Raw genomic sequence first — 21,987 nt, 5'->3', positions numbered from 1 at the left:
TGTCACGGTTTCAGGGTAACTGGATCTCTATCCCACCTCCATCAGGTCAGAGCTTGAGTCTCCAGCCACCCCCAGTCTCTGGGCAGAGACCCCGTCTCACTCCCTGACCGGGGCCCTTAAAGCTGCACAGCTCCCGTTCATACACTGCGACGTCCCAGCAAGCCAGTCTGTCTAAAAGCCAGCGCCTGCGCTTTGCTTCCACTCTGAGCACAATGCCCAGCACGTGCCAGCTGTTACAAGCCAGCTCACGGCCCTTTCTCAGCTGATACGTTTATTCTAGGGCAAAAGCATTATAGAGAAAATGTATAAAAATCACTAAAATTTCCCCCTCACTAAATATGTAGGGATATTAAAGAAGGTTTATATTAAACATGGTTTATATGAAAAATGACTTATTGTTAACTGATGCCTTATAACTAAAGGTTTATGTTAAAAGTAAATTTGTGATTCTAACCTGCAAGCCACCAGCTGTGTCTGTGTGAAGCCTGCTCAAAGAAATACTTTGTATAAAACTTGTTAAACATTAATTAACTCTAAGTAAGCCAAAACAGTAGCTGTTATAGTGTATAAATAGAGACCCCCACCCTCCGTAAGTTTTCATCTCACTTTATCTTTGATTGTTAAAAGACAGGGAGTCTCACATAAATTGGTCACACCCCAAAAGGTAAAGAGACAGTGAAATAGATGTGATTAAGATAGAGAATGTATGTGAATGAATGGTTAGGGAGTTACCAGCCTGAAGAATTCAGTGTCAGCTGAAGAAGGTGTCAAGTGGGATCAACCAGATGACCCCCGGAGGGCAAACTGGAATCCACCCACCACACCTCAAAGGAAGGAAAAACAAAACATCTAATAACATGGAGCCAGCCACCTGCTGATTGATTTAGCAACAGCAGAATGAAGCAACTCCTATGAACGAACATAGGGAAAAATCCCTATAAAACTGGACTCTAAAGAATAAGGACTTTGAGTCTGTGGTTCTGCTGCCAGCCTCCAGGAGCATCAGATGCATCTGACACAGACTCGGCTCCTTCCTCATGACCAAGATACCTGGCCAGTAACTTGGCATGAGCAACGGCTAGGCTGGTAACTATAACATCTATACAGAACCTGAATGAATGATTGTGTGGATGAATGTGTGTGTGTGTGTGTGTATAAGGAATAAGTAGTGATAGAAATAAGTAGTAAAACAACGTTGTTTGCTTTTGTCTTTTGCTTTACTGTTATATTTACAATAAATGTGGCATCTTTGCCTTATCCCTCTTAATAAGGTCCTGCTGGTTTTTATTGGTATAACATTTACACCAGAAATCATCCCTCTTCCACAGAGGAGTCTAGTAGCCAGTGACCCTTCCAGGCCCTCCCTACGGGGTTGGGGTCCCCCCTCCCCGGCTGAGAGCAGGTCCTGTCTGTTTGAATCAAAATGAAGGTTGTGAATCTGTTTAAATTCAGCCTTTGAGTGTCCTAAGTTCTGTCTCCGTCTCTGGAAAACCCCCTGTGAGCCAGTGTGTGGGACCAAACGTTCCAGGGTGCGACCCCAGCCAGGGAGAGGCTGGGTCACCACTTGCCCGGCATCCTGGGGTGCCTCACAGTCATGTGCAGAAGCTCCCAACCTGGGCCAAACAGCCTGCAGGCCACGTCCTGAGTGTCTGTGCCTGGCCACAGCCCTGGTCCAGCAGCCTGTCAGCAAACACCCGCGCCACACTGGGTCCACCAGCCTTGGCCACTACTTGCAGGGTGACCCCAACACACTCCCAGTCCTGGACGTCCTCCCACAACATGTCTTCTGCACTGTCCAGCCCTCTTCTGGACAGTCCAGATATTCTTGGTCCATTGCCTCTCTAAGGGCATCAATATACAGACACCCCCGGGGTTACACAAACCCGACTTACACAAATCTGCACTTATGGAAAAAGTTCTGTAAACTAGAAATAAGAGGGTTTTTTTGCGTAATGGTCGGGTTTACGTTTCCGAGTTACGCAAGGCATTCTGGAACAGCTTGCCTAAGTCAGGGGGCGTCTGTACGCAGTCTGCTACCTTAGATAGTTACCCAAACAATTCACAACACTGGGTTAGTTGTAATTAAGGACTGAAATGAATTTATTTACTTACAAAGAGCTTTTCACTGAGTACAAGGAATGAGGCGTTAAAGTCAGGGATGGTTACAAGAGCAATAAAGATAAAACACTTTCTAAACTTAACAAACTAGACTTGGTTCAAGGTGACATCCCTCACCGCAGGTTCCCAGTAACATGGCTGACCAAACTCTCAGGCCAGCATCTGCTCCCCAAGTCTAATGACTATTTTTCATTTGCCCTCTTAGGTAAAAAGAGGGAGATTGAGAGGGAGCAGGGCTGGTGCAAGGATATTTTGTGCTCCAGGTGAAACTTCCACCTTGTCCCCCCCGACCCCCCTTTACACATTGATTCATTGAGGAGCAAATCCCAACAAGCCTTTATAGACCCCAGAGGCCAGCCTGCCCAGGGGCTTCTCCTCAGACCAGTTTCCCCCCTTCCCGCCCCCTGAACTCCCTGGAGGGTGCAAGGCCCCCCCACGAGCCCTCCCAACCCCACCCAGATGGCCCCTGCCCTAAGTCCACTCACTGGCTTTGTCGGGCTTGGGTCGCTGCAGCAGCTCAGCAGGGAGAAGCCGCCTTCCGGAGGCACCGGAGAGCCAGAGCGTTGGCTTGCGGCGGCGGCGAGCCCCAGCCATGGAGGAGCCGGCGCGGCGCAAGGGGGCAGCACCCCTGCAAAGGCCGCAGCGCCACTAGCAGGGAGCAGCCGCATCCCTTGCCCCTCCTCCCCAGGCTGCGGCCAGGTGCCCCTCCCCCAGGGGGCTCCTGCAGTGGATGCATTTGGGCAGAGAACCTCGGGCATCCCCCAGCTCCTCCCTCACGGCGCTCAGGCTTTGTGGCTCCCGGGAGTGTGAGCTGCCACTGTTGCTGCCCCTCTCAGAGCAGGCTCAGGGCCCTGGACTGGCTCACGTGCCCGGGAGCCGCAGACCCCGAGCACAGCGAGGAGGGAGCTGTGGGGCACACAGGGGCCTCTGCCTGCATGCATCTGCTGCAGCCTGCAGGAGCCCCTGGGGAGGGCGCCAGGCTGCAGCCTGGGCAGGAGGGGCAAGGGGCGCAGCTGCTCCCCGCTAGCAGTGCCGCCGCCTTTGCAGGGCCGGCTCCTCCATGGCTGGGGCTCGCTGCCCCCGCAAGCCGACGCTCTGGCTCTCCGGTGCCTCCGGAAGGCGGCTCCTCCCTGCCGAGCCAGGGCACTGCTTTTTGGTGCCCCCAGGGCCGTGCTTAGGATTTATGGGGCCCTATGCAAGTATGCAGTATAATTAAACTGGTGCCCCTATGCCCGACAGCAGCCTGAGCTCGCAGCCTGGCGGGGGCGGAGGGACAAAGCAGAAAACAACAAGACGCCCAGCCCACCTCACTGTGGCAGAGAGTCACAGTTCCCTGCAGAGACCCTTGTACCTTCTCCCTCACGCAGAATGGACGTGCAGAAGGTACCCAATTAAAAGCCCTAAACTTGGGAATAAAAAATGTCAGTCACAGGTTTTTTGATCTGCCCTGAAGTTTGTCAGACATGTATTTGCAAAAACCTTGTAGTAAGGGTGAGTCAGCTGGCTTGCTGAACACAACATTAAATACTATGGTATACGTGATGCAGCTCTTCTCTGTTTTACATTTTCTTAATCAGTATTTCTAAGTTGATTTTATATTTCAAATGTACTCTTAAGCCTTCATAAAGTAATCAGTCCAGATTACTGCATATTTAACTCACTGAAACAGACAGTATTTTAAATTAATCAGTTACAGAGGTTTAGTGTGTTCATAACAATGTTCATTGCTTTTAGAAAAAGGGAACACTAATTTACTGTGTGTGATCTCCATAACAATTCACATGTTTATGAAATTTTGCCAACTTTAAAAAATGTTTCCAAAGATGTTAGGCATAACAAAGGATGTGATATCTTACTACGGTACTGATTTTGCTTAAAACTAGTTCATGAGATAGGAATTAAAATGTATATATTAAATAAGGGTGGTCTTTTGAAGGATTTATTTAAAAAAACATGTCTGAAGTTCCAAGCATTTAAGGCTAAAGATGATTGTGCATCTAACAATCTATGCAAGGATTTTTTAGAGATGTGATTTTATAATCTTTACCAACTGCTGTCCACCTCCTCAGTGCCAGCCTGAAATTTCCCCCCTTGCTCAATTTATCCCCTTGGCTCCAGTTGCTCCCTGGTACCTTTAATGATTTCTTGCCCTTTTGGGGTTTGCACCCTTCAGACTGGGTCATGGCTCCTTGCTATAGCCACAAACTGAAACACCTTCCTTTCTGCAGACAGCCTCCCTGCAACCCCTTGGGAGCCACACAGGGCCGGCTCCAGGCACCAGCATTCCAATCTGGTGCTTGGGGCGGCACTCTGCAAGGGGCGCCAGTCCCTGTTGTTTTGTCCCCAGCAGCGTGCCGAATTGCCGGCGGGGAGGGGGCAGTCCGTGTGCCATTAGGGCGGCAGGCACGTTTCCGCGGCAGGGGCAATTCGGCGGCAGCTTCTATCTTTAGCTGTCCAAGGCGGCTTCAGCTAAACATAGAAGCTGCTGCCGAATTGCCGCCGCCACGGAAATGTGCCTGCCGCCCTAAGGGCACATGGACTGTCGTCTCCCCCCGCCCCCCGCTGGCAGGGGGAATTCCGCCCGCTGCTTGGGGTGGCAAAAACTGTAGAGCCGACCCTGGTGCCATAGGCTGGCTTTGGCCTCCGGCCCTGGGTTCTAAATGCTGTTGGATCTTTCACCTCCACTATCTACAGCCAGCAATGCAGCTGTGCTGCCCTGTGAGATACAGAGTGTGGGTGTCTTCATGCAAACCCAGCCTCTGAATTTGTGCCTGGGAGCCTCCTCTTGTGAAAATGTAGCCCTAGAGACAGCTTGACACGTCTTTTTCTTTTTTTTTTTCTTTTCTTTTTCAGGAGGCTCCTCTTTCCCCTCCTTGCCTAAACTTTTGTGCTGCCCCTGGTCACTGACTGCTGATTTTCACATCCACAGGCTGCACTTCAGGGATAGATTTCTTTAAGGCACTTTTGAATGTAAAATATTTTCTTACGTGTCTTTTATAAAGAAACTGCAGTGTTGGAATGTCCAGGCTGTTAATTTAAAAAAAATGCTAATTATTGCAAATTCCAGAGGGTAGATTGTTGCTGCTTGAGTTAGGTGCCTTCTCTGCAGCTTTTTAGATTTCTGAAGTTGTCTGAACTGCGTAACTTTGCTCTGCAATATATTTGTCTTACTCATATCTGCTTATTACGTACGTTGAGCTCTTTCCTGGGAATGGATTCTGTTGCTGACACAAAACTGTCCTAAAATTGGTTAGCCACGTCTAGATATATACGACTAATCTATTAGCAGTGTTCCAGAGAAGGAATTCAAATCTGGTGCACGAACCACTTGGCTATTGGATGGGGTTAGCTGCTGTCTCCTCCTCCAGTCCTCTTGTGAACCTAGCCTGGATTTTTTTTTTAATTATTATTTTATTTTGCCTGAAACTATTCAGTGAATTCAACACCAATTGGTGAATAGTCTTGTTTCACCCAAACCTGCATTTTTTTGACACATAAAATATTTACCCCCAGCTCTACTTGTGATGCCATTTCACTAGTTCTCCCTTCACTATAACCTTCCAGCCCAGACAGGACCTGAATTTCAAACGCAAGAAAAGCCTTTCAGGCTGTCTTTATCCACCTTATAAAAGCAGGGAGGAGGGGGAAGGGCACAAGCTCAATTTTTCCCTTTGAAGCTCCCCTTCAATATTCATCGTTTATAGGACAGACTGGAACTAAAGAAGATTTCTCGTTCACCCATCGAAAATACAGGTAATGTCACTGTCTATATCAGGAGAGCATCTTTTTCACAAATCCATGTAGATATGGCACTGCAGGTTTCAAAATGAATCCTATCTGCTTTTATCACCCCGCAGCTGTTCTCTTCAGCAGGATCCACTACCTTGAACCTGGGAAACACAATAAATAAAGAATCACTGTTTAGAATTTTTGAACAAGATTTTTAGCAGCTTTGTCTCATTCTGACACCACTCGAATTTCTTCCTTAACTGCTGAATTGTTCCTTCAGAACCCTCGTTGATAAAACACACGATCCTGTAGTAACAGCTGGTTGGCCTTGGTCTATTTCTGGAAAACACTGGAAAACACATTTCAAAACCCAGCCCTCAGGATTAGCCCAACTGCTGTGGAAGCCATCGAATGAGGCTCAGGACTCATCTCCTCTCTGTGCAGAGGACTGTGCCTAGCACTTAACATCCCTTGTGCCCACACATGGCCTCTGCTTACACCAATGCTGGAAAGCAACAGCCTCGTGCCCCCTGCTGCAAATCTTACATAGACTCAGAGGATAAAAACACTCACAGTGTTTGATTGAACAGGGAGCCGTCCACCCAAGTCCAATTCCTCGTGGAGGATGTAACAGTGAATCCAAGCCAGAGCTGCTGTGCATCTTTGGAAATATTTTGAATGAAAGTCTGTAAATGACATGGAAGAATGAAGTGACGGGGGAAGGAGGCTCTAGGGGGTAAGGTGCTAGCTAGAGACTCTGGGAACTGGGTTCAAGTCCCCAGACTCCTTCTGTGACCATGGGCCTGTTATTTAGTTTCTGTCCTGACTGGAGCAGAATTAAGGCCTTGGTACAGTCTGTGTGGGGTGGGGGGGTCATGCTGTCAGTGAGGTGTCTCTGCTGGGGGGCTGGGCACAGGTTATGTGCTGTTGCTGGCCTGAACTTTTCATTTCCTTGCTTTTTAGTGTGTGTGTGGGTCTGTGTAGAGCAGGGGTGGTTAAACTGTGGCTTGTGAGCCACAGGCATCTTTTTACAGTCAAAGTGCGGCTTGCGGAGTTCCTCATGTATCCTCCATTCTCTGCCTATCAGACTGGGGGGGAGCTTAGGGCTTCTGCCCTGCAGCAGCGTGGTGGATCTAGGGGCTTCTGCTACAGGCGACTGGTGCCTGCTGAGAGTGTGGGGGGCACAACTGAAAGGTTCCCTCTCCCAACAGCTTGAGTCAAACCCCCGCAGGCACCCCAGCGCCCCCACCCTCCAGCTCCCAGGTGTTAGCTCCATGGGAGGGGCAATGCCAAACAGCTGGGAGCTGCAGTGAGGACAGGGATTTCCCTACACGCCCCCTGAACCCCCCTCCCCAGTTTTGTGAACTAGTTACATGCAGTGTTGCCAATTTAGTGACTGTTTGGAAATTTGAATTGAAATTGAAACATTAATACACACTTTAAAAGCACAGACCGTGTATGATAAAATACGTGTATCTGAAAGTAGAATAGATTTGAAAAGTATGAACATAGACTAGCTTCCTTATACAGCTGTTGTTTTTTATGACAATGTCAGTGCATTCATGTCGGTGATGTTGGCCAACCTAATAATTTCAAATGATGATTTGTAAGCAAAGTCTCAATGAGCTCTCCCTGACAGCTAGTGATGAGCTGGGGCTGCCGGGAAAGGCTTCAGGACCGGATTGTATTTACATTCACACCTAATTTATTACCTAGGGATCCAGCAAACAGAGCTGTGCTGCCCAAGTGATAGATTTTGGCTGGGGTTGGGTTACAAATCACTTGAATGCAGGGGGTGGGGGTGGGAATGAAATGTTCTTATTGTACGAGTAAAGGGCAGTAGAACTGTACTTAGCCTGTGCTGATTGAGGGCATCCATAGAGAGGGTGGGGACAGGGGTTTTGCTTGTTGCTCTGCCTGAGTCACAAGTACTATTTGACCTGCCCCTCTCCACTGTTTAAAGACAGAGCTGATTAGGCTCCATAGAGAGTCTTTTGTTTTGTTAAGTGACCACTGCAGCTGAAATCACTGATGATCAGGTCTAAGTGACAGCCCACATCTTAGAAGAGTTAAATGCTTGTCAATTGGACCTAGGGTGACCAGACAGCAAGTGTGAAAAATCGGGACAGTGGTGAGGGGTAATAGGAGCCTGTATAAGAAAAAGACCCAATAATCGGGACTGTCCCTATAAAATCGGGACATCTGGTCACCCTAATTGGACCCCCCCAAACAGATGGCTGCTTGTGCATTTGATGGAGCTGCAAACTTCTCTGGAAGACATGGTGGAGTATAAGCTTTGCTCGGAGAATAGTGTAACCCTAATCTCTCCTATACACACTGCAGAGGCTATCTACTGCAACTAGCACTAGTATGAGCTGCAGACGCTTAAAAATACATTAAAAAAGATATACATTTAATGTCTTCATTATATTCTTTTTTCAGCAAGAGTCCAAAAAGACTGAATATCTTGGAAAATATAGACGATACACTGGGACTGAAGTTCAAATTAGTCCAACCTGGGAAAACCCGCTGGCTTTCTCATGAGCAATCCTTGGCTGTTGTCTTAAAATTACTGCAGCCATTATTACTGGCTTTGGAAAGTATCTACCAAGATGGGATGGATCTAAGTAGTGAGGCTGGTGGATTACTTTTGCTACTACGTTCAGAGAAGCCTATTGCCATTCTCTCTCTTGTAAGTCTACTGTTGAAACCACTTGGGTCATTAAACAAGGCCATCCAGGCATCTGCTACAACAGTGGTAGATCTTTGTCCAGCAATAGAAGCTACATTTGGATCAATCAGAGAGAGATCAATTGGAAAAAGTACTGGAAGAAGCAAAGACTTCAGTCCAGAAGTTGACTAAGGAAGGCATTTATATCGAATCCTTAAGTGAAGAGGACAAGAAGTGTTTGTTAAAACAAATGAAAAAGTACACAGACTTGATTCTTAAAGATCTACAACAGCGACTTCTAGATTCTACTCAAACTCTATGTAGCTTTTACAGATCCCTGTCCTATAAAACACCGACAGTTGAGTGGAGTGAGGCACTACCAGCAATGGGGCTGCCATGTGCTCAGGACAGAATAGAGAATTTGAACACAGAGTGGAATATCATACGATGAATGAATGAAGATTTGACTTCAACTTTCTTTTTATCACCACTAGTGGCTCGACCTGATCTTCGTGCTTTGTTTCCTGGGATGAAAGACGTAGGAATTTCTCTTGCTACTCCCAACAGCTACAGTTGAGCGTTCTTTTTCATCATTGACTAGAATTTTGTGTTCCGAAAGATGTCACCTTCTGCCTGATCACGTGAATGAACTAATGAGCATTTCAATTGAAGGAATGGAAGTACTGGACACACGAGAAGCCACCAAAGATGAACGCACTGCATTCAAGAAGGATGTAGACATAGTGCTTCATAGAAGGCTTGAGTCGCCAACTTTAATTTGTGTGATGATTTTAAAACATGAGTTAAATCTAATAAAATGGTCATGAAACATTTTTCAGTTTTTACTATGGTGCCATACAGCCCACCTTCACCCTCACGGTCTCACCCCTCATCGGCCCCAACCTCCCACCCCTGAATTCAAACACCCCCTAATTTCAATTCCTGTGGAAAACACTGAGTGAGGAGCCACTGCTTTGGGGAGAGGCAGTTCCCAGCTGTTTGCTGCTGCCTCTCCCCACAGCTGCAGCTCCCAGTACAGGGAAAGGGCCCGGCAGCACCATGTGACCAGGTGGGGTCAGCAAGCCCTTGGAAATTTTTTTGGGGGGGGATGTGCCCCCTCGTGCATCACCTCTGGCTTCCTGCCCAGCAGGGGGAGGAGGACTTTAGCCCTGCAGGGCACGCCTCCTGGGGCTCAGGGCATCAGCAGAAGCAGGGCTGAAGTCCTGAGCCTTGTCAGGTGCCTTCTGTGGGACTGAAGCCCTGAGACCCCCCTCGCAGCGATGAAGCCTGAGGCCCTGCAGGAGCATCCTGGCTCTTGAACATCCAAAGATTGTTGTATGCGGCTCACAGGGTTGGTAAGTTTGGCCACCCTTGATATAGAGCAGCCCTGACAGACACACACCACATTGGTTTTGTGGATTAATTGTTACTAGTGATGCTCATATCCTCACAACAAGTTTTATTTACCATCTCATCCTGGTCCCGGATCACCAGCAGCCGAGAGCTCCTCCTTGAACAGTCATCGCGGCTCTTGTCCCAGGGATTTCTTTCTTTAGACACCCAGTAGCACTTGTCCCTGTGCAGCAGCCAGTTGGGGGGGCAGAGCTTGCACCCTGATCCCTCTGGGGGGGGAAATGGAAACACGTAATGGAGCTGAAGGTTCTGAACTGCATCACGCTCATGCACAGGCCTTCAGGCTCATCATTTCCAGTAGAGCTATGGTCTTGGCTTTGTTTGAGGATGGGTCTAATATTCAATTAGCAGCAGGTGCTGCAGGCCAGGTGGGTGGGGTATTGGTGAAGCTGTGAGTACCTCAGTCCTGAAATAGTACCAGGTAATGCAGGTCAGGCTCCACTGGAATCCTTCACTTCCTCCCCTCAGCTACTGTAGTGTTCCTGTGCACTGGTTAACAGCCATTACATTTCCCCTTAGAGATGGCTGCATGCCAGGTAGGGTAGATAATACTACATATACAAGAGTTAAAAGAACTTTATTTAGGTTGCAAAATCAGAGTTGGAAATGCTACATTCATGGTTGCCCATGCAACTGTAATTCAGCCTGACCATGGGTTCATCCTGTGCACTGGATGCTTGGGGAGCCATAATGTACATGGGAACCAAATAGGGCTGTGCAGTGAATGAGGCAGCAGCAGCGAGGAAAAAATAGCAGGTATTCATGCAATAAAGACCGTATCATCAGGCACACACAAATGGGGGCTGAATTAATTGTAATTGTGCAAATAAGTGTAAATCTGGCATTTCATAACTTTTGGGAGCTTGGCTTTGTAACCGTCCTGTTCTCTTAATGCAGAATTGTGTTTAATGTCCTAGTTTTTTAAAACCATATTCAACAATTCTATTACATGCAACTGGAACAACTTCCCCATCCTGAATCAGCATCAGGGCTTGCACCCTGGATCTTCCCACCACACTGCTACCGCTCAGTGCTAGCTGGTAACAGGGAAAGTCTGTTATCCTCAGGGGAGGAGGCAGGGAATGGGCCTGGGCGGCCAATGGGAGCAGAGCCAGCTCCCTCCCCCTCCCCAGGAGGAGCTTCTGTCCCATGTGGTGTTCCTGGGGGTGAGAGTTCCTGGGGCCACGTGCTGGGTGAGGGGGAGCCTGGCCCAGCTCTCACCCTCTCCTCCCCTCCATCTCCATCTGCTGTGGTGGCTCCCAGTGCAGGGTGTGCTGCTGTGGCAGGGTGAGCCCAGCACTTTTGACTTTTCATGCTGTTATTTGTCAGTTTTCCTGAGCATCACAAGCAAGGTGGGAAGTGGCGACTCTTCCAAAGTTCCCATCTCAGCAAAACCTGGATGAAATTTCATGGGCCAAAGAAAACACGTTTCTCCAGCCTGAGGGCTCCCCTCACCCCCCTATTTCAAAGGCATGTTGCAAACAATGGAAGCGTGAGAGCTTCCCAAAGATACCACACGATACTTTTACAATGCAAGCGCTAGGGAAACTAAATAGGAGTCGCTGCCAGCTACCCTATACGTAGTTTGTAAAGCAACAGGATATTTATTGCACTTATTGAAGTGGTTTGTCCCCTGCACTGAGTTACTTACCCTAAGTGACCACTAGATGTCACTGCAATACAGGAAGCTGAGAAGGAGCAGAGGTTACCTGCTGAGTTGTTGTGAGATGAGTCACACACAAATTGTTTCAAGTGGAAATGGAAATCTTTTAGGCCAGTGCTGCAGTTGGATTGATGGATGAGTGTCTCCCTGGTACCCTTGTTCTCCAGTGAATTCAAAGATCCTTTGGTCTGAAAAACTTCAGAACAGCATAAGCATGAGTGGCGACTACTCCGTAGGGCTCAGCAAACTGGGAATGAGGGTGTGTGCAACAACAAATCATTACCTACTGTCACTATCAAATTCAGAACTGGGCCAGAGAGCGAGAACATGACAGAGAGAGAAAATTGCATTTATTACACATTATAAGGTGTCTTCCACTTTTCCCTGTGCACACTGAACAGTGACGTTGTGAGAGCTGGATCACAGGGGGCTCAACCTTGTGATATTGTTCTCTTTGTGGTGATAACGAAGTGTCCAGGACATTATTCACAAGAGCGTTGGAATCAGAAGTATGGGGGGGAGAGGAAATTTCAGGGTGCTGCATTTGGCACAAATTAATTTTGAACTGCTTACCCCAAACGCCCATGGCTATCACAGCTCCCAACAGGATGAGGATCCCAGCTGCTCCAAGCCCTGCAGCGAGTCGATGCCAGCGGGGACTCTGAGTGTGATCTGGAAGAGTCGGGGTTTAGTGAAATATCCTCTGCACGTAGTGCAAGAAATAATAATGGCCACCTGCTGTCCTGTGGAGCCTGTGCAGCACCCTCCAATGGGCATTACCAGGAATAGTTTAAACCTCCTCACATAATACCAGGAATAGTTTTAAACCTGTCAGTTAAGGGCGACATCGCTTTGAGGGCAGCCCTGTGCCGAAACAGAGCAAAATCCTGCAAAATACTAACAAATCCCACTGTCAATTATTTAACAACACAGTTCTATCCCACTTACAATGCTGGGTATTTGACCATGTTATAGGGCGAGTCTGTGTGTCAGTCCCCTCAAGACAGTGGTTCTTAACCTTTCTGGGGACAGGACATCCCGATGGCCTGTCATGACACCGTAAATAGCATTAGTTCAATAAGCACCTGCCTTACTACATATCTTACCCACAATACATAATATACACATTTGTGTACCAAGTACTAAACAGCAAACCATACCTACCAGAGCAGCAGCGTCCGCGGCTTCTGTCCCATGGGGCTGGCTGGGCTCGGCTCCCCACTCTGGATGTTGTGACTTCCGGGGGTCACAGTGCTGCGCAGGTTTGGCCTGGCTTCCCTGACGGGGGGCAGCTGGGCCAAACTTGTGTGAGTGGCATTGTGACCCGGCGCACAGGCTCGTAGTGCCACTGCCTGGTCACCCCCCGTCATCATGATCAAGGTGGGTGGGCCAAGCCTGAGTGGTGCTGAGCTCCTGTGCAGCAGGTCACAACGCCCAGAGCAGCTCGCCGAGCCCATCCAGCCTTGCAGACCTCTACGTCCTTCCCCCCTTTCTGCAAAAAGGAGTTACCCGTGTTCAGTCTGTTACACCTCTGTTCAAGGACAGCCAGGTGATTTGTGTATAAACAAGCTCCACTCAGAAAATAGCTTGAGACCGGATCACTAATTTCACCTCCAATGGGAAACTGACCTGCCAGGCCCAAAGTCTGCTAACGCTTGGCTAAACAGCAACAATATCAAGGAAGTCAGAGTCACAGGATCAATACCAACGAGTTACACATTTGCCTAGTGATCTAGAACAGTTGAATATAACCAGAGGCTCGCACACTTTGTAGTATCTGTTGGCTGAGCTCATTGCACATGCCAGGGGCTCCTTCCATTCCCCCCAAAAGCTCCCTGGGTGACCCCTTCACCTCCCTGTACTGCAGGGATTCCCTGCAACTCCCTCAATCTCCCCCTGCCAGGAGATCTGTGCCCTCCATTCCCTCATCTCCCATAACAGTGTCCTCTTTTCTTTCCCCCATGCTGCCCCCCTTCCACACCAGGGTCCCCCATTTCCCCCCACGTCAGCAGTTCTGTGTTCCCCTCATTCCTCCCTTCTCCCCATTCCAGGTCCCCCATTCTCCCCTCATGACCGGGGTTAACTTCAAAGCAAGGGGCGTTGGTTTAACAGTGGTGGTTCACAGACTGTCTGCGTTGCCTATTCTTCATCAGAGGAAACCCCCTGCTGGGACCGTTTCTGTGAACAGGCCTGTCAGCCTGCCCGAGAGCGATAAATACTGGACCTTGGGCATGGCCCTGCGATCTCTGATCTGCTGAGCTCTGGCACAGGGGGAGCTTCAGCTATTGGACTGAGATCCCCAGGGGGATGCCCTGAAAGATTCATGAAAGGCCTCTAAGAGACTGACACAGGGTTAGCTGACGTTATACCTCTGCCAACAACTGGACTCATATTCTAATGCAACAGTAATGTATCTTATCTGCTTTAACTTTTACCAGCTCTCTTCTTTTCTTTTTTTTATTAATAAATCGTTAGTTAGTTTACTAAGGGTTGGCTACCAGCACTGGAGTTTGGTAACATCTTGAGCATCCTGTTACCTGGGGTAAGTGACTGATCCTTTGGGATTGGAAAATCCAATATATGTGTTTTTGTTGTTTTAATAATCTTTTATTATAAAGTCTAGTTTGCCTGGGTGGTAAACAGGGGCTGGAGAGCCTAAAGGGACTGTCTGTGGCTTCATGATCACCAGTATAGTAATTTGGAAGCACACACTTGTCACTGGATTGGTTAAATCTAACTATAGACTGTACCACCAGACTGGGTAGTTTGGCAGGCTGGGCTGAGCTGTGTCCCTTACCAGGCAGCGTGACAGTGGCACTCTACAGTTATTGTGTTACAAAGAGACAGTCAGAGAAATGCCACCCAGCTGAGTGTAAGGCCTTGCCAGCTTGGCCAATTACAGTACAACGTTAACGTGTTCCATATGCCCTATGTGACATCATAGTTGGGATATTAATATTTATTTAGCAACTGCAATTTGAATAGAATAAAAATAGAGGCTGACAACATAAACATCCAAAATTTCTTCCCCTATCTCAGTAATGTCATTATACCTATAGAACAGTGGTCTCCAAAGTGCGGTGCGCACACCCCCTGGGGTGCACAAGAGGATCATTTGGGGTGCGTGGCAGGAGGAGCACTTTTTTTTTTTTGCTTCGGCAGTTCGGGTGAGAGTCCGAGCGGCTTTTTTTTTTTTTTTTGCTTCGGCACGGCGGGGGTGTGTGCTCAAAAATTTTGTACTGATGGGGTGCACGATCAAAAAAGTTTGGAGACCACTGCTATAGAAGTTACACTCTAAAGATATCAGTTTTGTAAAATAACTTGTATAGTTACATTTCAAATACAACCAGCCATTTTCAAGGGACTTCTTTACCAAAAAAAGTGTCCATCCTTTGTTAAAATTTAATTCATGATTTCTTGTTTCCTCGTTATTTTAGAAATACTGATGCATATTCACTGCTCACCCCCAATCTCCTCTCATACTTGCCACGGGTTCCCTCCTGTCTGTTCTAAGTCACAACTTCCCAAACTTTGACTGATCCACAAATACCGAGTCTTATAGCTTCTCTCTGCGCTCAGGAAATGTGAACACCCCATCCCTAGCCTTGGAAATGCCCCTGGCATCCTGTCCAGTTCAGAGCCCAGGAGACGATTTCCCTTTGTGCCTTCATCATTCCCCTGGACCAGGCTTCCCACATTTCATCCTTTTCTCCAGCCCCCTTTCCTGTATTCCTCAGATACGGGACTTTATTCTTGTCTGCACAGACACTAGTAGGCCCGTCCCTCTCTACACTTCGCCCATCGAGTGGCACGGACTTCACAACCCTCTGCACTGAATTGGCTCCCCAACGATTTTCAAATCCCATCATTCCTTCTTGGACTGTGAGACTCCCACACCTCTCCTAATAGAACAACGAAGTCCTGCCAGATCCCTTCTGCCCTGTCATTCCTCTCAAGACTCACCACATTTACTGGCCCTCACCATTTGACTTGCCCTACTATAGTATATATCGAAACTGCAATAGCTCATTTGCATCCTCCGAACAGGTTTATGAAATATATGATCTATTTTATTGTGGTCGCACCCAAAGGTTCCAGTCTGGAACAGTCACCTGAACTCTTACTAAGGCCAGATCTACATTAGGAAATTGGGTCGGTATAACTATGTCACTCAGTGGTGTGAATAATCCACACCCCAAGTGATGCAGTTACACCAACCTAACCCCCGATATAGCCAGTGCTGTGCTGCTGGCAGGGCTTTCTGCCACTGACATAGCTACTGCCTCTCGGGGAGGTGGAGCACGTACACTGATGGGAGAAGCCCTCCCGTCAGCATAGGCAGCATCTGCACTGAAGCGCTACAATGGCTATGTAGCAGTTGCACCACTGCAGCCTTTTAAAGCACAGACCTGCCCTAAGAGACTGTATCATAATCTTCTCATGCCAGGGACGCTCTCACTGAGTACAGGACGCAATGGGAGAGAGCCTGAGGGTAACAGTAATAAGATCAGACATGACAGAGATTAGCTCTGTGCACAATTTGATGGTGAATTTAATTGTATAATTATGTTAGGATACCTGGAGCCTTGGGTAAGAATCTTTGTTATTTTAAATCTAAATAAACAAACAAATAAATAAAGTAATGCGAAATTTGTTTCCTCCTTTGGTAAAGTTAAATCGTTTACCCCAAACTATCACTCAACTTAGGCATCATCGGTTGCCTGATTTTTTTGTAGGCATCACAGCAGAGATAGGGCTTGAGGAATTTGAAAGAAAAGAGGATCATCAAAATATAACAGCCTGGCCCTTGTATTTGTATGTAGAGCCTGTCACTGACTATGACATTGTCTGAGACAGTTTGTATTTACACTGACGTAAAGTGCACCGCAGGGCATTAAAGAAATTCAGCATCCAGCTCCAGGAGTGGTAAATGACTCAGGTTAGCTAAGTCCTGCCAGATGCATGTTGCATAGAACACAGACCTGTCCTTTGTTGCTAGAAAACCAGTGTCTAAACTACCTGACTGCGCTTCGAGTTACCGATGTGGGGTAACTATTGTGAGCTCCCTGTTGCACCTTTAATATAGCTGGTGGATTGCTGGTGATGCCAGGGGTTCAGCTGATCACCAGTTTGGAGGCTGGAAGGGATATTTGCCATATGGCAGAATTGGCAAACTGCTGTGTGGGTTTTTCCCACTTTCCATTCAGCATCGAGCTGGTCTGTGATTAGACTGTAATTGTTCCAACTTTGACAGGTTCCCATGTGGTTGTAGATTAGAAAGGGTTTGTTCTGATGTTCCCATAACCCAGTGGGCTGCCTGGGCCATGGTCCTGAGCACAGTATTGCCTGGTGAGGGGTTTTGCCTGCGCTTTGAGCTGGGGGAGCAATTCCCAGCTCGAGGAGACAGATCTCTGCTAACTCTGACTGAGCGAGTGCCCTAAAAATAGAAGGTAGCTGCAGCAGCGTGGCTGGCAGGGGAGGTGTTAGCCACTCCGAGAAGGTGCCTGTGGTCTCGGCTGGGTTTGTACTGAGGTACTCGGGGTGGTGAGTCCATCCTGCTCCTCAAGATGGACACACTCTCTTTTAAAATACCCTCTAGTTTTAGCACACTAGCTCAGTCAGAACTAGCGCAGGGTTTGTCTCCTCAAGCTGGGTATCTCACCCCCAGCTTGAACCGCAGACATACCCTGTGTCTCATGCAGCTTGTGGCTCACCTCATCTTATCTCTCCTGTCTCTAGCATGGAGGAAGGGGTAGGACTCTGGCTTACAGTCAGGGTGAGGGTGGAGAGAGGGCATGACTGTCACATTTACCCTCTAGTCTGTGGTACACCACGGCCATTCGTGCCAACTGAGATCTGCACTGGGACAACCTTTCTGGGTAGTTTGGGTAGTTACCCTAGTTAGGTAATAGTTTTAAATAAAGTCACAGCCTCCACATTTAACCATATAACGGTGTCTATGTCTCATTGTCTTTATGTCCACGTTAACTTCTAACTGTACTTTGTCAAGTGGCTGAATTTTTACATGCAGTTTAAAAATAAAGCAGCCAGCCTGAGCTTCGTACATGTGGAGCAATGACAGGGGAAGAGATGCCCCCTACCCTGATCGCCAAATAGCCCCCTTCTTCCTCAGCAACAGTCACAATTTCCTACTGCGTCACACACCATACAGCTGTTTCAGGATGCCATCCCACAGCCCAGTGCTATTGTCGGCATCCCCTTGGAGACCTCCCCCACCCTTCTGTAAGGGGAGAAATTGGATTGTATCTGTATCCAAACCCATCAGCTCCCCTTGTGACCCAACATAGAGAGCCTGTCAAGCTATCAGGACAGGTAAGGCAAAGGAGGCCCTGCATTAGGTGTAGGTACCTCTCCAATATTATGGTAGAAAAACATTACACAAGTGAGAATTGTGTGACAGTTGAATGTGCCAGTTTCTTCATGTAAGAGGCATGTCCTGTGAATCCTTTGCTGAAAGCCCTCTGTCATAGTAACGCTATGTCTGAAACACTGTGTCATCATAACTCCTAAAATCCTCTGTGGGAACAACTCCTATACTAGTAACAGAGTGTCTTCTGAACTTGTGTGCCCAAAAGCATTGTATTATCAGTATCAGATCCAGGGTTCTCATTTTATCTTTAACAACAACTATTTGAAGAAAACATTAAGCTCGGAAGTAGATATTTATAATTGTTATTGTATTAATTCAGTTGCCATATGGAAAGGAATATGCAAGGCAAAAACACAAAACAAAAAGTTCAGAAAGTCAGTGCCTAGCCAGCTATTCGCCATTTTGGGGATACGCATTTGATTTTTCCTTCCTACGTTTAGTACTTTGCACGTGTCTTTATTGAAATTCATATTGTTGATTTCAGACCAATTCTCCATTTATCAAGGTTGTTTTGAATTCTAATCCTGGCCTTTAAAATGCTGGCACCACTCCTAGCTGGAAACTGTAATTCACAAATTTTACTAGTGTAGTCTCCACTCTGTCACCTACGTTGTTAATGAAAATATTGACTAATATTGGACCCAGGAAAGCCACCCATGGAACTCCACTTGATACGATCTCTCAGTTTGACAGTGAAGCATTGTTAACTATTCTCTGAGTATGGTCTTTGAACCAGTTGTACACTTATCTTATAGTAAATTCATCTAGGCCACATTTTTCTTGTTTGCTTATGCAACTGTCATGGAGGACTGTGTCAAAAGCCTTGCTAAAATCCAGATACATCATGTCTACTGCTTCCCTCCAGCCACTAGGCCAGTTACCTTGTCAAAGAAGGAAGTTAGACTGTTTTGGTATGATTTGTACTTGACATATCTGTGTTGGCTACTACTTACCACCTTTTTATTCTCTAGATCTGAACAAACTGATTGTTTGATAATTTGTTCCAGTATCTTTCCAGGTATCGAAGTTAGATTGACTGGTCTGTAATTTCCTGGGTCTTCCCTTTTCCTCTTTTTGAATAAGAGTACTGTGTTTTGCTTTTTCCAGTCCCCTGGCTCCTCACCCATTGTCCATGAGTTCTCAAAGACAGTTAATGGTTCTGATATTGCTTCGGCTATTTCCTTAAATACTGTTTTGTGAATTTAATCAGGCCCTGCTGACTTGAACGCATCTATCTTATCTAAACATTCTTTAACCTGTTCCTTCCATATTCTGGCCCAAGACACTTTCCCCCTTATTGTTAATATTGTCTTAAGCATGTGCTCCAAATTAATCTTCTTAGTGAACACGGAAGCAAAAGAAGGCATTAAACACGACAACTTTCTGTGTGTCATCCTTTATTTGCTCTCTTTTCCTGTTAAGTAATGGACCTACATTTGCCAAACCAACAGGTAAAACTCAAATATCAATTTTAATTTGTATTTTGTTCACTGCCACTTTGAAATCATTTCTTAAAACTAAAACTACTCCTGTTAAAAGGCTAATTGGCACAGTCTTATTGGGTTATCACTCCACCGTACTACCGTGAAAAGAGATATTTAACATCTACACTATTTTATCAGTTCTAAAAGAGCATCAAGATTTTAAAATTTCAAATAATACTAATTTTCTGGCAAATCCTTTAAAAATTGCTCCATAATTTTTATGCTTACATTTTACATCCTTTGAAGTCAAGGATTCTTAGCCTCACTGGGGCATAAACAGGTTTCAAGGGGTCGTGACCACACTCCCTTTCTTTTTGGATACATGGATGGGTGCCCTAAAACTTGTAATAACATGGAGTCAAGTATGGAAAGCTTGAGAACCTCTGCCTTAAGTTAACATTTAGCTCGGTTCCTTATTTCTTCATTATTCTGATATGCATTTTCCCTCTCTCCTCCCATCCTTGCTACTGTGTTCCTCCGTGAGAGTCTCCTTTAAGTTACAACTTTTGAAAATTCATTTGGTAGGAGGCATGTCTATTCCTCTTCTGCACTCAGAGATAGAAGGGAAGGTGGGAACGTGTTCCCATTTCAGAATCCTGTGTAAAATCCCTTGGTTGCCTGTAATTTTCTCTGGTAGCCAAATTTCCCTTTTTCTCAAGCCACAGTTCCTAACCTCCTCAAATAAACATTGGATCTTTAACCAGAGGCTACTAAATCCTTTTCTTCACTCTGCTCCTATTAGTGATACAGGCTCCATGACACAGTTACCTAAATATCTCCTCACCTCTTTTCTTCTAATCCTCTCTAATGAGACAATGAAATCCTCCCTGTTCCTGGAGCCTCCCAGGTTCCTTCTGCTCTGTTCACTCTTCCCAAGACTTGACCAATGCCCTGCTCCTTACCCCTCTGACTTATCCCACTATAGTAAATTGTAGATTCTCTAGCTTACTTCAATCCTCCAAATATGTATGTAAGTTGGCATACAATCATGTATTGTATTGCACTTGTAATTGTGTGTATACATATATAGGCTGACAGCGGATACTCTTGTAGTGTTGTGGCTGTTTTAATACTGACATAATTCACACTATAATAATGCTTTAAAGAAATTCCGTATCCAGTTCTGACAATTGTAGGGGATTTCACATTCTCAGAAGTCCCATTCTGTGAACATAACATATAGAGCTGCTCCTTGGTTCTAAAGACCTTCTTTCTGATCTCTAGCTGTGCTACAATTCAAATAATAAAGTAGTACATTAGGACTGCATTTTTGTAATCAAATTAGTACAAAACTAAGAAATTAAAGACTTACTGAGGTGCCGAGGTGGATGCAATGGGCTGGAAGTGGCTCCCAAAATGTTTAAATCAGCATAAACTATTTCACCTGCCATGACAAGCGCAGAGGAGGGAGAGCACGGACAGAAGAGGACGGAGTGTAATAGCAGCCTCATTATATATGAGCTAATGTATCCAAACTCAGGAAGTGTCTGTCATCTCTCTGAAGCTTTTGTACTTCCTTTGAGAAGTCCATGCACCTGGCTAATAAATTAATGCCTATTTTAATGCCTAATTGCCTCAGCAACCAGGCTGAGTTGTGCTTGAAAACACTCAGGACAGGAGAGCTGTTCTGCAGTAGGGTATTTAGGATTTCAGAAGCACAATTATTTTTCAGTAGTACAAGTAAGCTGAGCCCTGATGCATTTAGCATGGCAGCTCTGAAAATACACATGGTAAGGAAGTCTTGTTAAAGCATAAAAGAGGGAAATAGTCAATTGGCGTTTCCCCTCGCCTGTCAGTGGAGCAGCCATCTTCCATGTACGCCCATCACTCTAGTTCTCTCTCTGTTGTTGGGCACTCAACTCTTGTGTGAGCGAAAAACTCTTTTGCATGTGGTGGCTGAACTGCCTTCCCCAGGGAAAGGGGGCTCTGCTGGATCAGGACCTGAACCAGGGCCGGCTCCAGACCCCAGTGCGCCAAGCGCGCGCTTGGGGCGGCGTCCCAGCGGGAGGGCAGCAGGTGGGTCCATGGCTCCGGTAGACCTCCCGCAGACGTGCCTGCGGAGGGGCTGCTGGTCCCGCGGTTCCGGTGGAGCATCCGCAGGCATGCCTGCGGGAGGTCCACCGGAGCCGCGGGGCCAGCGGACCCTCCGCAGGCACGTCTGTGGGAGGTCCACCGGAGCCGCGGGACCGGCAACCACCAGAGCGCCTCCCGTGGCGTGCCGCCCTGCTTGGGGCGGTGCAAATCCTAGAGTCGCCCCTGACCTGAACGCAGGAGTTGTGGTGCAACCTCAGCTCCCACTGTAGTCAATGGGAGGCCAGGGCACTCAGCACTGCACAGGATAGGGCTCAATGTCTGAGGATTGATAATGCCAGAGTCAGTTCAATAGATTGGAGTACTGCCAGCCCCAAATGTTCAAAACTCATGAGTCAGGCTCACGAGAAATCATTAGATTGGCTTTAAAATCACAAGATTACGTAAAAATAATAGAGTTGATGTTCTTTATTTGCCTTTGGCTTTT

General features: G+C 46.9%; 1 protein-coding gene across 1 annotated transcript; it reads right to left on the bottom strand.

Annotated features, from left to right (window-relative positions):
- Positions 1 to 5,884: 5,884 nt before the first annotated feature.
- Positions 5,885 to 20,860, bottom strand: LOC123344917 (killer cell lectin-like receptor subfamily B member 1B allele A). The gene is made up of 6 exons (XM_044981419.1): positions 20,782 to 20,860; positions 12,168 to 12,266; positions 11,641 to 11,790; positions 9,986 to 10,140; positions 6,421 to 6,533; positions 5,885 to 6,008 (listed from the first exon to the last, which is right to left on the bottom strand). Exons 1-6 carry the CDS (start codon positions 20,858 to 20,860, stop codon positions 5,885 to 5,887), a joined length of 720 nt encoding a protein of 239 aa, XP_044837354.1.
- Positions 20,861 to 21,987: the final 1,127 nt, after the last annotated feature.

Source organism: Mauremys mutica, chromosome 12, assembly GCF_020497125.1.
Source record: "Mauremys mutica isolate MM-2020 ecotype Southern chromosome 12, ASM2049712v1, whole genome shotgun sequence".
Classification (NCBI taxonomy): Eukaryota; Metazoa; Chordata; order Testudines; family Geoemydidae; genus Mauremys; species Mauremys mutica.
This window is presented reverse-complemented; position numbering and strand designations above follow the sequence as displayed.

Excerpts from the sequence above, each read along its gene's own strand:
- LOC123344917 (XM_044981419.1), bottom strand. The coding sequence starts at position 20,860 with ATGGCAGGTGAAATAGTTTATGCTGATTTAAACATTTTGGGAGCCACT. Across the intron at positions 12,267-20,781 it reads GCATCCACCTCGGCACCTCA|ATCACACTCAGAGTCCCCGC; the intron begins GTAAGTCTTTAA and ends CGACTCTTCCAG. Across the intron at positions 6,534-9,985 it reads TCCGGGACCAGGATGAGATG|ACTTTCATTCAAAATATTTC; the intron begins GTAAATAAAACT and ends TGTCATTTACAG.